This window comes from Pecten maximus, chromosome 19 (genome assembly GCF_902652985.1).
Source record: "Pecten maximus chromosome 19, xPecMax1.1, whole genome shotgun sequence".
Classification (NCBI taxonomy): Eukaryota; Metazoa; Mollusca; class Bivalvia; order Pectinida; family Pectinidae; genus Pecten; species Pecten maximus.
This window is the reverse complement of record NC_047033.1, coordinates 21,836,505-21,855,153: the sequence shown is the minus strand read 5'-3', so window position 1 is coordinate 21,855,153 and position 18,649 is coordinate 21,836,505. Positions and strand designations below refer to the sequence as shown.

General features: G+C 35.9%; 1 protein-coding gene across 1 annotated transcript; it reads left to right on the top strand.

Moving 5' to 3' along the window:
- Positions 1 to 7,992: 7,992 nt before the first annotated feature.
- On the top strand, positions 7,993 to 9,132 carry LOC117317470 (uncharacterized protein YBL113C-like). Its single transcript, XM_033872281.1, has one exon. It carries the CDS (start codon positions 7,993 to 7,995, stop codon positions 9,130 to 9,132), a length of 1,140 nt encoding a protein of 379 aa, XP_033728172.1.
- Positions 9,133 to 18,649: the final 9,517 nt, after the last annotated feature.

The window sequence follows — 18,649 nt, the reverse complement described above, 5'->3', positions numbered from 1 at the left end:
AGACATACCTTTTTACATAAAATTAAAGATACAAGTCCATTATTTAGATTTTATTTGATATGCGAGACTCCTTTTTCATCGGAGTACTCGTTGATATAAAGTTATTCATAAAACCTTGTATTTGATAGCTTCTAACAGGTCCTAAATTAGCGTGACTCTTTAGTTGCAATCTGCAAGGATGATACAGAAATACGGGGAAAACCAAATCTTATCCTCAAAATCATTGAAACAGATCTAGACTTGGGGCGAATAGATAATACCTGTTTACCTGTACACAAGAAGTAGACAAAGTCTAAGGTTGTAAGCGAGAGTTTTTCGAAAAAAAAAAGTAAAAACTGCAGGTTCTATTGTTCATTTCATATATCGAATTAGAATTTGTTTTATTCAGGATTTCACATTCCAGGAAAATGATAACGTTTTGTGATATCCGTGGCAATATGTTAAAGTAGTCATATCAATTTAAGTACAAAAAATGTGACCGATTGGCGAAGTTGTAACTCATTCGCCTAAAACAAAGGAAAATTGGGCTTCGATTCCACAATCACACGTGAAATGGTTTCTCCAGTTTCCTCACACAGAGATTCCCATCGCACGCTTCTATCTGGGTCATCAAGAGTGACTAGAACAAATTGATATCACTTATTACGCAATTATGAAATAAACTGGAAAGTTCCAAACCAAAACTGAACAAGGTAACCGTAGTTCCCCGTCCATTAAATGTGTCCTCCCCTGCCCTGTCTTTAGTGTATGTTTAATCACCAAGCCTTTCTCCATCTTCCATGTTCCTCCTCTCATCTTTTCTCTCGTCCACCTTTCTTTTGCTCTCATTTTGTATTCGCCCTTTCCTTTCACTTTCCCTTACCTACCTTCCATCCTCTTAATATACATCAATCAGTATGTTGTTCTAATCAAATACGCTTCTCTTTGTTCCCGCAACTCAGGTACTTGAATTTGCATCATAAAAAATAAATGTTATATATCATATTTCTTCCATTCTCGTCAACGCAATTTTAATTGTTTCGAAAATGCAGGGCATATGATTAAAAGCTGGTTTTAGACAAATTACTGCATTACCACGTTGGATTTAACACATTGTAATATGAAAACAAATATCTTTATTAATACCTTCTAGTTTAATGTGTCACTTTGATCATTCAGTTAGTTAGTTGAAATAATGAAACGGCTGCCATTGTAAGTATTTGTACAACTTTTAATGCATGATACATGTATGCAGGGTTCATTGCATTGGTTTTAATCATATTTTCGTTCGGACCTCTCGCGTCAAATTGTTGATTGTATTCAATACAAAAACATTAGGAACATTTCGTTTGCAGTGTTTAAACATTGTCGAATCTTACCACTTCTATTGTCTGTGGATTTTTTTCTGTCAAAATTGGACACAATCATTGCACAGAAACACGAATTTACCTCCAGAATCAAATTTTATCGAGATATCAGTGATGTTTGGGTATTAAACAATAGTCGTTATCTTTACTAACAAGGAATAACTAGATCACCTATCGAGTGATACAAATAATCACCACCCCATAATAACTTTTCTGTCATCAAAGTCGAATAATTACAAACCCATAACAACTATACTGTTATCAAAGTCAAATAATCACCATCCCATAACAACTATACTGTTATCAAAGTCAAATAATCACCACCCCATAACAACTATTCTGTTATCAAAGTCAAATAATCACCATCCCATAACAACTATTCTGTTATCAAAGTCAAATAATCACCACCCCATAACAACTATTCTGTTATCAAAGTCAAATAATCACCATCCCATAACAACTATTCTGTTATCAAAGTCAAATAATCACCACCCCATAACAACTATTCTGTTATCAAAGTCAAATAATTACCATCCCACAACAATATTCTGTTATCAAAGTCAAATAATTACCATCCCATAACAATATTCTGTTATCAAAGTCGAATAATCACCATCCCATAACAATATTCTGTTATCAAAGTCAAATAATCACCATCCAATAACAACTATTCTGTTATCAAAGTCAAATAATCACCCTCTTATAACAAAATTCTGTTATCAAAGTAGAATAATCACCATCCCATAACAATATTCTGTTATCAAAGTCAAATAATCAACATCCCATAACAACTACTATGTTATCAAAGTCAAATAATCACCATCCAATAATAATATTCTGTTATCAAAGTCGAATATTCACCATCCAATAATAATATTCTGTTATCAAAGTCGAATAATCACCATCCCATAACAATATTCTGTTATCAAAGTCAAATAATCACCCTGTTATAACAATATTCTGTTATCAAAGTCGAATAAACAGCATCCCATCACAACTATTCTGTTATCAAAGTCAAATAATTACAATCCCATAACAATATTCTGTTATCAAAGTCAAATAATCACCATCCCATAACAATATTCTGTTATCAAAGTCGAATAATCACCATCCCATAACAATATTCTGTTATCAAAGTCGAATAATCACCATCCCATAACAATATTATGTTATCAAAGTCGAATAAACAGCATCCCATCACAACTATTCTGTTATCAAAGTCAAATAATTACAATCCCATAACAATATTCTGTTATCAAAGTCAAATAATCACCATCCCATAACAATATTCTGTTATCAAAGTCGAATAATCACCATCCCATAACAATATTATGTTATCAAAGTCGAATAATCACCATCTCATAACAATATTCTGTTATCAAAGTCGAATAAACAGCATCCCATCACAACTATTCTGTTATCAAAGTCAAATAATTACAATCCCATAACAATATTCTGTTATCAAAGTCAAATAATCACCATCCCATAACAACTACTATGTTATCAAAGTCAAATAATCACCATCCAATAATAATATTCTGTTATCAAAGTCGAATATTCACCATCCAATAATAATATTCTGTTATCAAAGTCGAATAATCACCATCCCATAACAATATTCTGTTATCAAAGTCAAATAATCACCCTGTTATAACAATATTCTGTTATCAAAGTCGAATAAACAGCATCCCATCACAACTATTCTGTTATCAAAGTCAAATAATTACAATCCCATAACAATATTCTGTTATCAAAGTCAAATAATCACCATCCCATAACAATATTCTGTTATCAAAGTCGAATAATCACCATCCCATAACAATATTCTGTTATCAAAGTCGAATAATCACCATTCCATAACAATATTCTGTTATCAAAGTCAAATAATCACCCTCTTATAACAAAATTCTGTTATCAAAGTAAAATAATCACCATCCCATAACAATATTCTGTTATCAAAGTCAAATAATCACCCTCTCATAACAATATTATGTTATCAAAGTAAAATAATGACCATCCCATAACAATATTCTGTTATCAAAGTCGAATAATCACCATCCCTTAACAATATTCTGTTATCAAAGTCAAATAATCACCCTCTCATAACAATATTATGTTATCAAAGTAAAATAATGACCATCCCATAACAATATTATGTTATCAAAGTCGAATAATCACCATCCCATAACAATATTCTGTTATCAAAGTCGAATAATCACCATCCCATAACAATATTCTGTTATCAAAGTCAAATAATCACCCTCTTATAACAAAATTCTGTTATCAAAGTAAAATAATCACCATCCCATAACAATATTCTGTTATCAAAGTCGAATAATCACCATCCCATAACAATATTCTGTTATCAAAGTCGAATAATCACCCTCTCATAACAATATTATGTTATCAAAGTAAAATAATGACCATCCCATAACAATATTCTGTTATCAAAGTCGAATAATCACCATCCCTTAACAATATTCTGTTATCAAAGTCAAATAATCACCATCCCATAACAATATTCTGTTATCAAAGTCGAATAATCACCATCCCATAACAATATTCTGTTATCAAAGTCGAATAATCACCATCCCATAACAATATTCTGTTATCAAAGTCAAATAATCACCCTCTTATAACAAAATTCTGTTATCAAAGTAAAATAATCACCATCCCATAACAATATTCTGTTATCAAAGTCGAATAATCACCATCCCATAACAATATTCAGTTATCAAAGTCGAATAATCACCCTCTCATAACAATATTATGTTATCAAAGTAAAATAATGACCATCCCATAACAATATTCTGTTATCAAAGTCAAATAATCACCATCCCATAACGACTATTCTGTTATCAAAGTCGAATAATCACCATCCCATAACAATATTTTGTTATCAAAGTCAAATAATCACCATCCCATAACAATATTCTGTTATCAAAGTCAAATAACACCATCCCATAACAATATTCTGTTATCAAGGTCAAAAAATCACCATCCCATAACAATATTCTGTTATCAAAGTCAAATAATCACCCTCTCATAACAATATTTTGCTATCAAAGCCAAATAATCACCATCCCATAACAATATTCTGTTATCAAAGTCGAATAATCACCAGCCCATAACAACTACTCTGTTATCAAAGTCGAATAATCACCACCCCATAACGACTATTATGTTATCAAAGTCAAATAATCACCATCCAATAATAATATTCTGTTATCAAAGTCGAATAATCACCAGCCTATAACACCTACTCTGTTATCAAAGTCGAATAATCACCATCCCATAACAATATTTTGTTATCAAAGTCAAATAATCACCATCCCATAACAATATTCTGTTATCAAAGTCGAATATTCACCATCCAATAATAATATTCTGTTATCAAAGTCGAATAACACTATCCCATAACAATATTCTGTTATCAAAGTCAAATAACACCATCCCATAACAATATTCTGTTATCAAGGTCAAATAATCACCATCCCATAACAATATTCTGTTATCAAAGTCAAATAATCACCCTCTCATAACAATATTTTGCTATCAAAGCCAAATAATCACCATCCCATAACAATATTCTGTTATCAAGGTCAAATAATCACCATCCCATAACAATATTCTGTTATCAAAGTCAAATAATCACCCTCTCATAACAATATTTTGCTATCAAAGCCAAATAATCACCATCCCATAACAATATTCTGTTATCAAAGTCGAATAATCACCAGCCCATAACAACTACTATGTTATCAAAGTCGAATAATCACCACCCCATAACGACTATTATGTTATCAAAGTCAAATAATCACCATCCAATAATAATATTCTGTTATCAAAGTCGAATAATCACCATCCCGTAACGACAATTCTGTTATCAAAGTCGAATAATCACCAGCTTATAAAACCTACTCTGTTATTAAAGTCGAATAATCACCCTTTCCTTAACAATATTCTGTTATCAAAGTCGAATAATCACCCTTTCCTTAACAATATTCTGTTATCAAAGTCGAATAATCACCCTTTCCTTAACAATATTATGTTATCAAAGTCGAATAATCACCCTCCCATAACAATATTCCGTTATCAAAGTCGAATAATCACCCTCCCATAACAAATATACTGTAATCAAAGTCGAATAATCACCACCCGCTAACAATATTCCGTTATCAAAGTCGAATAATCACCATCCAATCATAATATTCTGTTATCAAAATCGAATAATCACCAGCCCATAACAACTACTCTGTTATCAAAGTCGAATAATCACCAACCCATAACGACTATTCTGTTATCAAAGTCAAATAATCACCATCCAATAATAATATTCTGTTATCAAAGTCGAATAATCGACCTCCCATAACAAATATACTGTTATCAAAGTCGAATATTCACCACCCCATAACAACTATACTGTTATCAAAGTCGAATAATCACCATCTTATAACAATATTCTGTTATCAAAGTCGAATAATCACCATCCAATAACAATATTCTGTTATCAAAGTCGAATAATCACCATCCCATAACAACTACTCTGTTATCAAAGTAGAATAATCACCATCCCATAACAATATTCTGTTATCAAAGTCAAATAATCACCATCCAATCACAGTATTCTGTTATCAAAGTCGAATAATCACCAGCCCATAACAACTAATCTGTTATCAAAGTCAAATAATCATCATCCCATAATTATTGTTATCAATACAGATTTGATATGAAGTTCGTCGGCTGGTCACATATCAATGTCGTTTAAATTGATAGAATTAAAATAAAACTAGAAACAGCCGCTGTTTTACGGTGAAAACAGCTAACAGGGCTTCCGGATCTGTCTGTCAAGATGGATTACGTCCATATATAAGCACAGAGAGAGGATGTTCCGGTATTGAGTTTAGGAAGTACCGGACATAATCACGTTACTAGCCCACACGCTAAGGTACGCTTTAATTAGAAGAGTTTCCCAGAAAGGCGATCTTTACAAATTCCATTTGACTCGCAGCTAAGAACTGGTGTTTGGACGAGTAATCCGTCGGAGAGCTGGACACTCCGATGACCGGAAGTCATTGATTATACAGCAATTGGTCAATATGGTCAAGCCATACTACAGAGCCCAACGACCTTAGTGTGGAATTTCTGCCAGTGTACTAGACGCTGAAGTACAGGCCGTTATAATGCCTCATGTATACTTGCTAGTTACTTGTCCCACATTACGAATATTTACTTGCTGGTGTTGAAAACAATGTTTAGGCATATTTAGGTCAAGTCGGTCTATCCTTTGGGCCGACTGGTCCAGAACCTAGAAAATCGCTGACAAGTTATTCAAAGAGGAAACAACTGTTTTTCAAAATTCGTTTGAAGACGTTATTCGGGACTGCCTTTTTGTGCAGCTCTTCAATTAAGAATTTAAGAACGGTATTACGGAAGTAATTTCCCCCCTCAATATTGTGCCTGTGTTTAAAAAACAGATTATTTAGAAGAAAAAAACATGATATCATAACGTCAAAATACTGGGATAAATTAAAATTCAAACTAAAACGAAATGGGACCAACAGAACAAAAGACAAAGCACTTCATCAACAGAGATCCCAAAACAAGCGAAATATGTCATCAACATAGATCGCAAAACAAACGAAATATGTCATCAACAAAGATCCAAAAACAGGCAAAAATACGTCATCAACAGAGATTCTAAAATTAAGCGAAATATGTCATCAACAGAGATTCCAAAAACAAGCGAAAGATGTCATCAACAGAGATCTCAAAATAAGCTGAAAAACGTCATCAATAGAGGTAAAATAAAAAAAAAAACAAGCGAAATATGTCATACATAGCGATTCCAAAATTAAGCGAAATATTTCATCGAAAGAGATCCTAAAACAAGCGAAATATGTCATCAACAGAGATCCAAAAACAAGCGAAATTACGTCATCAACAGAGATTCCAAAACAAGCGAAATACGTCATCAACAGGGACCCTAAGATAAACAAAAATGCATTATGATTAATCAACACGTGAGTTTGAATGAAGGATATGCTTCTTAGGAGGATCGCATGTACAAAGAATACTTTTGGCACATTTTCTTATTCCTCCAGTTACGGGCTTTTGATGAAAAATTATACAAATGCTACTGAAATGTACTTTGAGATGAAGTGGATTTAAGGTTAAGATTTTGAAAAAATATTCTACCAAACTGACATTTTCAAAACCATCTATAATTTCGTCTAGTATGTAACGAGTGGTTTAAAGTCGTCGTTTCCTTTTATATTTTCGATATTTGTGCGTATACAGTGAGTGAACATGCCACACTTTATCGAAATATTTCGCGGTAATGGATAAAAAAGCACTTCGGTAGAACTGTCATAACAACATAATGAAGTGAAAAATATAAAAAAAGCAATCATGACTCAGTTAAGAAAGCACGTGCGTCAGAACTCTCAACTAAGCATGCACGTGCGTCAACTCTAAGATAAACAAGCGCCTCTCAGCGTTCCTCGGTATTTGTAAGCCTGTATCAACTTATCGAGTTCGTCTGACAATACCTAGGTGAACCTGTAGGTCACAACTCTCAGATAAGAGGGTACATGTTCTGAGCTAAACTTACACGTGCATGGTTTGTCACATATATGCTAACAACATGAGAGCGCATGTTAGGACTCTAAACTACACAAGCACCCGTGCCAATACCCTAAACTACACAAACACCCATGCCAATACCCTAAACTACACAAGCACAAATGCCAATACCCTAAACTACACAAGCACCCGTGCCAATACCCTAAACTACACAAACACCCATGCCAATACCCTAAACTACACAAGCACAAATGCCAATACCCTAAACTACACAAGCACAAGTGCCAATACCCTAAACTACACAAGCACAAGTGCCAATACCCTAAACTACACAAGCACAAATGCCAATACCCTAAACTACACAAGCACAAATGCCAATACCCTAAACTACACAAGCACAAATGCCAATACCCTAAACTACACAAGCACAAATGCCAATACCCTAAACTACACAAGCACCCGTGCCAATATCCTAAACTACACAAGCACAAATGCCAATACCCTAAACTACACAAGCACACGTGCCAATACCCTAAACTACACAAGCACAAGTGCCAATACCCTAAACTACACAAGCACAAATGCCAATACCCTAAACTACACAAGCACAAATGCCAATACCCTAAACTACACAAGCACAAATGCCAATACACTAAACTACACAAGCACCCGTGCCAATATCCTAAACTACACAAGCACAAATGCCAATACCCTAAACTACACAAGCACAAATGCCAATACCATAAACTACACAAGCACCCGTGCCAATACCCTAAACTACACAAGCACCCGTGCCAATATCCTAAACTACACAAGCACAAATGCCAATACCCTAAACTACACAAGCACCAATGCCAATACCATAAACTACACAAGCACCCGTGCCAATACCCTAAACTACACAAGCACCCGTGCCAATACCCTAAACTACACAAGCACAAGTGCCAATACCCTAAACTACGCAAGCACAAGTGCCAATACCCTAAACTACACAAGCACAAGTGCCAATACCCTAAACTACACAAGCACAAGTGCCAATACCCTAAACTACACAAGCACAAGTGCCAATACCCTAAACTACACAAGCACAAGTGCCAATACCCTAAACTACACAAGCACAAATGCCAATACCCTAAACTACACAAGCACAAATGCCAATACCCTACAATACGCAAGCACCGGTGCCAATACCCTAAACTAACCAAGCACAAGTGCCAATACCCTAAACTACACAAGCACAAATGCCAATACCCTAAACTACACAAGCACAAATGCCAATACCCTAAACTACACAAGCACAAATGCCAATACCCTAAACTACACAAGCACCCGTGCCAATATCCTAAACTACACAAGCACAAATGCCAATACCCTAAACTACACAAGCACAAATGCCAATACCATAAACTACACAAGCACCCGTGCCAATACCCTAAACTACACAAGCACCCGTGCCAATACCCTAAACTACACAAGCACAAGTGCCAATACCCTAAACTACACAAGCACAAATGCCAATACCCTAAACTACACAAGCACAAATGCCAATACCCTAAACTACACAAGCACAAATGCCAATACCCTAAACTACACAAGCACCCGTGCCAATATCCTAAACTACACAAGCACAAATGCCAATACCCTAAACTACACAAGCACACGTGCCAATACCCTAAACTACACAAGCACAAGTGCCAATACCCTAAACTACACAAGCACAAATGCCAATACCCTAAACTAACCAAGCACAAGTGCCAATACCCTAAACTACACAAGCACAAATGCCAATACCCTAAACTACACAAGCACAAATGCCAATACCCTAAACTACACAAGCACAAATGCCAATACCCTAAACTACACAAGCACAAATGCCAATACCCTAAACTACACAAGCACCCGTGCCAATATCCTAAACTACACAAGCACAAATGCCAATACCCTAAACTACACAAGCACAAATGCCAATACCCTAAACTACACAAGCACCCGTGCCAATACCCTAAACTAACAAGCACAAGTGCCAATACCCTAAACTACACAAGCACAAATGCCAATACCCTAAACTACACAAGCACAAATGCCAATACCCTAAACTAAGCAAGCGCGAGTATCAGGTCTCTCAACGTGGAGATGCATGTCAACATTTAACACTAAGCCAGCATGTGTATCATGACTCTTAGCTAAGCGAGCCCATGTATGTGTGTCAGATATCTCACCTAAACAATCATTATACACCTAACAGTAGCCTCTAAGAACAACTGATCAACATTGAAAGATATTTATTCCTTGTACACATTGTAGCACACAGCATTATATTGAAATTACCGTCTCTATATTATGTTGTTTTCAGCGATATTGCTTAGCAACCAGATTGGATTCTTCTGTTTCTTTCAAATGTCAATATACAAATGTTATGGAATTATTGCATAACATATCGTAAATACTACGTAAATAAAAAGGTAGTATCGATTATTTGACTGATATAATTGTCCACGAGGAAACTTGTGGTACAGCGAAGGTTAAGATTGTCAATGCATTATCGATAGAAGGGCCAGCATTTTATAACAAAATATAGAAAAGCTTCAACATGCAACGATATCACATGTCATAACATCAAAATACAATGATTTAATATACCACAGTATCAACGCATAACAACATAATATACCACACATTCAACATAATATGATATACTATACCACACGGTCATCATATTAATATGATATACCACACAGTCAACATAGAATGATATAACACACGGTCAACATACAATGATATACTATACCACACGGTCAACATACAATGATATAACATGCCCCACAGTCAACACACAATGATATAACATACCACATGATCAACATACAATGATATACTATACCACACGGTCAACATATAATGATATAACATGCCACACGGTCAACATACAATGATATACTATACCACACGTTCAACATACAATGATATAACATGCCACACAATCAACATACAATGATATACTATACCACACGGTCAACATACAATGATATAACATGCCACACGGTCAACATACAATGATATAACATGCCACACTGTCAACATATAATGATAAATCACGGTGTCAACATACAATGATACCATATACCACACGGTCAACATACAATGATACCATATACCACACGGTCAACATACAATGATAAAATATACCACACGGTCAACATGCAATGATAAAATATACAACACGGTCAGCATACAATGATACCATATACCACACGGTCAACATACAATGATAAAATATACGACACGGTCAACATATAATGATACCATATACCACACGGTCAACATACAATGATACCATATACTACACCGTCAACATACAATGATACAATATACCACACGGTCAACATACAATGAACACTATACCACACGGTCAACATACACTGATACAATATACTACACCGTCAACATACAATGATACAATATACCACACGGTCAACATACAATGAACACTATACCACACGGTCAACATACACTGATACAATATACTACACCGTCAACATACAATGATACAATATACCACACGGTCAACATACAATGATACTATATACGACACGGTCAACATACAATGATACCATATACCACACGGTCAACATAAAATGATAAAATATACCACACGGTCAACATACAATGATAAAATATACAACACGGTCAACATGCAATGATATACTATACTACACGGTTAACATACAATGATATACCACGCAGTTAACATAGAATGATATAACACACGGTCAACATACAATGATACCCTACATCACACGGTCAACATACAATGATACCCTACATCACACGGTCAACATACAATGATACCCTACATCACACGGTCAACATACAATGATACCCTACATCACACGGTCAACATACAATGATATACTATACTACACACAACATACAATGATGCAATATACCACTCGGTCTACATACAATGATATACTATACTACATGCAACATACAATGATATACTATACTACACGCAACATACAATGATATACTATACTACACGCAACATACAATGAAACAATATACCACACGGTCAACATACAATGAAACAATATACCACACGGTCAACATGCAATGATATACTATACTACACTGTTAACATACAATGATATACTATGCTTCACGGTCAACATACAATGAAACAATATACCACACGGTCAACATACAATGATACCATATACCACTCGGTCAACATACAATGATACCATATACCACTCGGTCAACATACAATGATACCATATACCACACGAGGCGCGTTAGCCAGGGAGTAAATATCATATCTCCCTGGACCGCGTGCCCCCATGGCGACAACCACATGATTTGCGAGGAGTTGTTTCCCTTCCAGTTATTTACAAATGGCAGACGAACAGAAACGCAAACGTTTTCGTGCAGTCGAAGAAGCAGAAATAGATAAAATTCTGCAAGATTGCTCAGAACACGAAAATATCAACAAATGTACATGCCAACTGTTTTAATAACACCTTGACTTGGAATCGTATCAAATGAGCGACCGGGATCACAGGGGTTTGTGATAAAAATAATATTTCATATATTCTTTTTTTGAGTATCATCATTACTGATTATTTTTCGGTATAATAAACAACTTATGACTCTCACATTTCCCTCGGGCAAGCCCTCGGGATACCTTCGGGTAAACAAACCATCATATTACCCTGCATCCAGGGCCATAAATGCATAATATAACACAAGGGCAACATACAATGATATGATTTTGTAGACAAATGACTGTCAATAGGCTGTGTTATATCTTGTAATGTATTTGAGAAGTGTTCATCCCTCCTTCATTAGCCGGTAGAGGTTAGATCCAAACTTGGTTCTCTTTATCATTACCTTGATGATTTATTTTAGTGGAAAAAAATCCGCTAGATTGTTCCAGGAGCAGCGGAATGTCCAGAGGACTGACATTCCATTACAGTTCAAACAAATGATCTGCAAGTTGAAGTGGATAGACTCTTAAGTGTATTTATCGCTGAAAACACCAAGATGACATATCAAACAGTGTTAAATCCTTGGAGAACTTCACTACCTGTTGACATGGCCACCAGCATTGGAAAAAGTGGTATACTGTTTTGTGCATTTGTCATTGTATCAGAAATCAGCAGCAACAGCTTATTTGCTATGATTTATCAATTATATTTACTGTGTATGTGTAAGTTAGAAAACAACTCGGATCCCACAAAATGATTCATAGTAAACCCGACGTTTGGGGTTTGAAACGGGCAAAAAAGACAACTAACCCTTGTTACCCAATCACAAAAAAAGTATTTGGAAGAATTATTGGTGTGTTACCAACTGTTTGCTATGATAGGTATTAGTTTGTATTGTTAAAAGTTGCTTATACTTTGTCCTCTGCATGGTTTTTGCGAGTAGTGGAAATAACTGTTAAAAGAGAATGTCAGATACAGAACGTTGCTAGTGTAAAGTATGTGACACCAGGCAAAAATAGCTCAAAGTTATACCTTAAAAATTGTTCCTCAAAATCTTATCAGTTAGGGAAAGGAACAACGCTTTTCATTCATAGAAGTAATGGAGGGATCTGCCCTCTTCAAAGTATGAAGGGATTTTTAAAGATCCGTCCAAAACGTTATGGCCCTATTTGATATCAAGGGAAACTTTTAGGACAAGGTATCACTTTAGCGCTGTTTTAAAAACGCTCTTTGTCATTAAGGGTATGATGCATTTTCTTACAAGTCGCATTATTTTAGAATAGGCGCAGCAATTTTAGCTACTGTGTTAGGAGTCTCAGACAAGGCTTTAAAAAGGACAGGACGATGGTCATCGCAATGTTTCCTTACTTACGTATACCTACTCCTTAGATGGGGAGGATAAATATCTTCATTCTTGGGTACCAAACTGAAAACCCTTTTTTTTAGATCTTTCAGGTTTGACATTGTGGTGTGGTGGTTTGTCCATCGTTAAAATAAGTTTCAGTTTGGGTTTCAATTTGAGGCAATGTACAAATGTAGCGGCCTGGAGGTCAAGACCTTGGCTTACAAAGGCTAAATGTGTATATTTGGTGGCAAGGCTATGGGTGACTTAATCTTAGGGACCTTGATATAAAGATTAATCTGTTAGAATCTATAGGGCAAGTCTCTGATTTCAGTGTACTACATTCATTTAGGAGGCAACGATATCGGGGGATGTCCTCCAGGAAAAATTGTTCACAGAGCTCAAATTATAATTGTTAAGCTTGTGCATCAATTCCCCAGAGAAAAAAAATGTGGTCTCAAATTCTACCTCGCTTGGAATGGAGGTGTTGCATGCTAGAAGAATGTGATGCAATTGACCGCTGAAGCTGTTAGGTTGAAGAGTGCTTGTGCATCAACTGACAATGAAAATTAGGGGTTTTATATCAAACATCAAGACAGTACTCGTAAGATCCATAACCCTATTATGATGGGGTGCATTTGTCCGTCACAGGGAATAAGATAATTCTGAATGGCTTACAAGGAAGCATTTAGGAACTCTCAACAGAAGGAGGATATGTTTTTCCTTATGATACAGCTTGATGGAGGTTATTGAACGTTATTAGTAAGCTCTATTTATATTACAGGTAGAGACGTACATTGTCACGGGTACTTACTTTACCGTTTCCTCCCAATTATTGTATGGTGATGGTTTCGGTGGAGCTAGCGGCCCACAGTGACCATTTGGCAGCTTCACGCGGAAGTAATATTTTTTGATCACCGTTATCGGGGTCAAAATATACTTCTTTAACAATTGGTTGAAGTAAATTGGATTTAACATTATTAAGTAATTTGAAAATGACGATTTCTTATTATTGACTGAATTAAGTGAATACAGATGTTTATTTTATGATACATTAAGTGAATGCAGTTGATTACATTAGATTGAGTAAACTCAAATGATTATCAAATTTAGTGAATTCAAATGAATATTAAATTAAGTGAATATTGAATTCATTGATTATTGAATTGATTGAATATTGAATTGAGTGAATATTGAAATGAGTGGATATTTAATTGAGTGAATATTGAAAACGACTGATTATTGAATTGAGTGAATATTGAATTGAATGAATATCTAATTGTGTGTAAATTGTGGCTGACCATTTACGGCAGCCAGATATATTGTAAAATATATTAGCCGTGACCACACATCACCAAACTATATATAGAATTTAAGTAGTCTTTATTACTGCGTTATTTGATTCTTTCTCAAAATGACAAAAAACCACTTTATCAACATGCAATGGCTAATATGCAGCAGCAAAATGTATGTCAGATTACACCACCACGGCAAGACACGACCACAGTAAGATAACACCACCACGGCAAGACACGACCACAGTAAGATAACACCACCACGGCAAGACACGACCACAGTAAGATTACACCACCACGGCAAGACAGGACCACAGTAAGATAACACCGCCACGGCAAGACACGACCACAGTAAGATAACACCGCCACGGCAAGACAGGACCACAGTAAGATAACACCACCACGGCAAGACACGACCACAGTAAGATAACACCGCCACGGCAAGACAGGACCACAGTAAGATTACACCACCACGGCAAGACACGACCACAGTAAGATTACACCACCACGACAAGACACGACCACAGTAAGATTACACCACCACGACAAGACACGAACACAGTAAGATTACACCACCACGACAAGACACGAACACAGTAAGATTACACCACCACGACAAGACAGGACCACAGTAAGATTACACCACCACGGCAAGACACGACCACAGTAAGATTACACCACCACGACAAGACACGACCACAGTAAGATTACACCACCACGACAAGACACGACCACAGTAAGATTACACCACCACGACAAGACACGAACACAGTAAGATTACACCACCACGGCAAGACACGACCACAGTAAGATAACACCACCACGGCAAGACACGACCACAGTAAGATTACACCACCACGGCAAGACACGAACACAGTAAGATTACACCACCACGACAAGACACGACCACATTAAGATTACACCACCACGGCAAGACACGACCACATTAAGATTACACCACCACGGCAAGACACGGCCAGAGTATCAACACTGTCCAATTGTAAAGAATGATTTGGATCGACAATTCTCAAAATCAAAGAGGACAGCTGTACCCAGTCTCAAATGAAACCATGATTTCTACATTTCTCTATTAACGGTTGTCCTTGTTTTATCGTTTGTATAATCTAGATGGTCTTTATTATGCTATTAACCGATCAAGTAATCAAACAACTAATCACACAATAAAAGCACGCTTCTATAGATCTATCACGTGACTTCATGACGGAGAGATCGGTATGAATCAGTTGTTTCAGACATCAGCACACCTTTAATTTCGATACGTTTATTTCGCTGATTCTTGTATATAAATGTAAACCAATTAGAGATACCTTCCTTAAAACTTAAATAATTAGTGTGGATGCCACTATAGGTACACAATATTGGTGAGGTTAACAAATACCTTACATATATTGAGTTGGATTTTTTATTCAATACAGAGCATTTCTTTTTACGCGAAGTCTGCGATTCGATAAGCTGACCTCATACGAATGTCAGGCATATGTTATATTTAGCAGCACTTTCTAAAAATATATGTTCCTACTGAAGTACACTGAACGGAAGTTGTCCCCGACTTATTTCTAGGCCTCTTCATCAATTTCCGTTCCTTTTGTACAAACACTGCCATATTATTGGCAAGATAAACATACCAAAGCACACAGTATTGCTTTAAATTTAAGTCTATATTTTCTTTCAGACAGCAAATTCATTTTCAAATATTTTGATATTTTCATGTGCAATCGCTGAGGAAAGTATTAATGGCTTTCAGCACAAGCATGGAGTTGTACTCAACGAAGGCGAAACTAGCAATAGGACACACCTCTGGGGAAAGCACGATATCAGTACGACACACACATAGGGCACGTTACAATAGCAATACGAAAATACATACAGGGTACGTAAAAATGGCAGTACAACACACACATAGGGCACGTGAAAATAGCTGTGTGGAATTACATACAGCGTACGTAAAAATGGCAGTACGCCACACACATAGGGCACGTGAAAATAGCAGTGTGGAATTACATACAGGGTACGTAAAAAATGGCAATACAACACACACATAGTGCACGTGAAAATAGCAGTGTGGAATTACATACAGGGTACGTAAAAATGGCAGTACAACACACACATAGCAGTGTTACACATAAATAGGGCAAGCAACAATATCAGTATAACACACATAACAGGCACGCGAAAATGGAAGTGGGAAACACACACATTGCACGTTACAATAGCAGTATTACACACAAACACATTGCACGTTACAATAGCAGTATTACACACAAACACATGGCATGTTACAATAGCAGTAGTACACACACACATATGACACGTTACAATAACATTATTACACACACATATAAGACACGTGACAATAGCAGTATTACACACACACATATGGCACGTTACAATAGCAGTATTACACACACACATGACACGTTACAATAACAGTATAACACACACACACACACATGGCACGTTACAATAACAGTAATACACACACACACACACACACACATATGACACGTTACATTTGTATGTGTGTGTGTGTAATACTGTAACGTGCCATATGTGTGTGTGTGTGTGTAATACTGTTAATGTAACGTGCCATGTGTGTGTGTGTAATACTGTAACTTGCCATATGTGTGTGTGTGTAATACTGTTATTGTAACGTGCCATGTGTGTGTGTGTGTAATACTGTTATTGTAACGTGCCATGTGTGTGTGTGTAATACTGCTATTGTAACGTGCCATGTGTGTGTGTGTAATACTGTTATTGTAACGTGCCATGTGTGTGTTATACTGTTATTGTCACGTGACTTATGTATGTGTGTAATACTGCTATTGGAACGTGTTATATGTGTGTGTGTAATACTGTTATTGTCACGTGACTTATGTGTGTGTGTAATACTGCTATTGTAACGTGTCATATGTGTGTGTGTAATACTGTTATTGTAACGTGTCATATGTGTGTGCGTAATACTGCTGTTGTAACGTGCCATGTGTGTGTGTGTATTACTGCTATTGTAACATGCCATGTGTGTGTATGTAAAGAATAGTCACATAATATAACAAACGTTTGTTTGGACATTTACTTTCTTCAAATTGATAATCATTTGCTGTAGATGCTATCAGTTTTTTCTATTGTTACCTTGTGTTAAGATGTAGCATGCAATAATTCTAAGTCACGGAAATGGCAAAATCTGAAAAATAGCCAAGCTGTCATGCTCACAAGTATCTATAGCCAAGGGTAGGAACATGTGTTTGATCGGATTTTACTTTATGTACGTATTAACGCTTATTTTGTTTTGACATTGAAATGCAAGTGGCGATTTTAAATAGCAATACACAAATATGGTATATAGGGAGGAATTGTAATAAATAGAAAAGCTCCAGTATCAAATGTTTAAGACATCTGACCACAGTAAGACGGCCTTTTAAAGTCGAATTGTTAAATTGGTGAATTTTTCAGAAATAGGCATAATTTACCCCAAACTCAACGGTTGAATTTTTTTTCTAAAGCAGTCTTTTTTTCCCATTTCTAGAATTCGTTATAATGTCTATTAAGAGTATTTTTGATGTTTTGAGTGCCTCC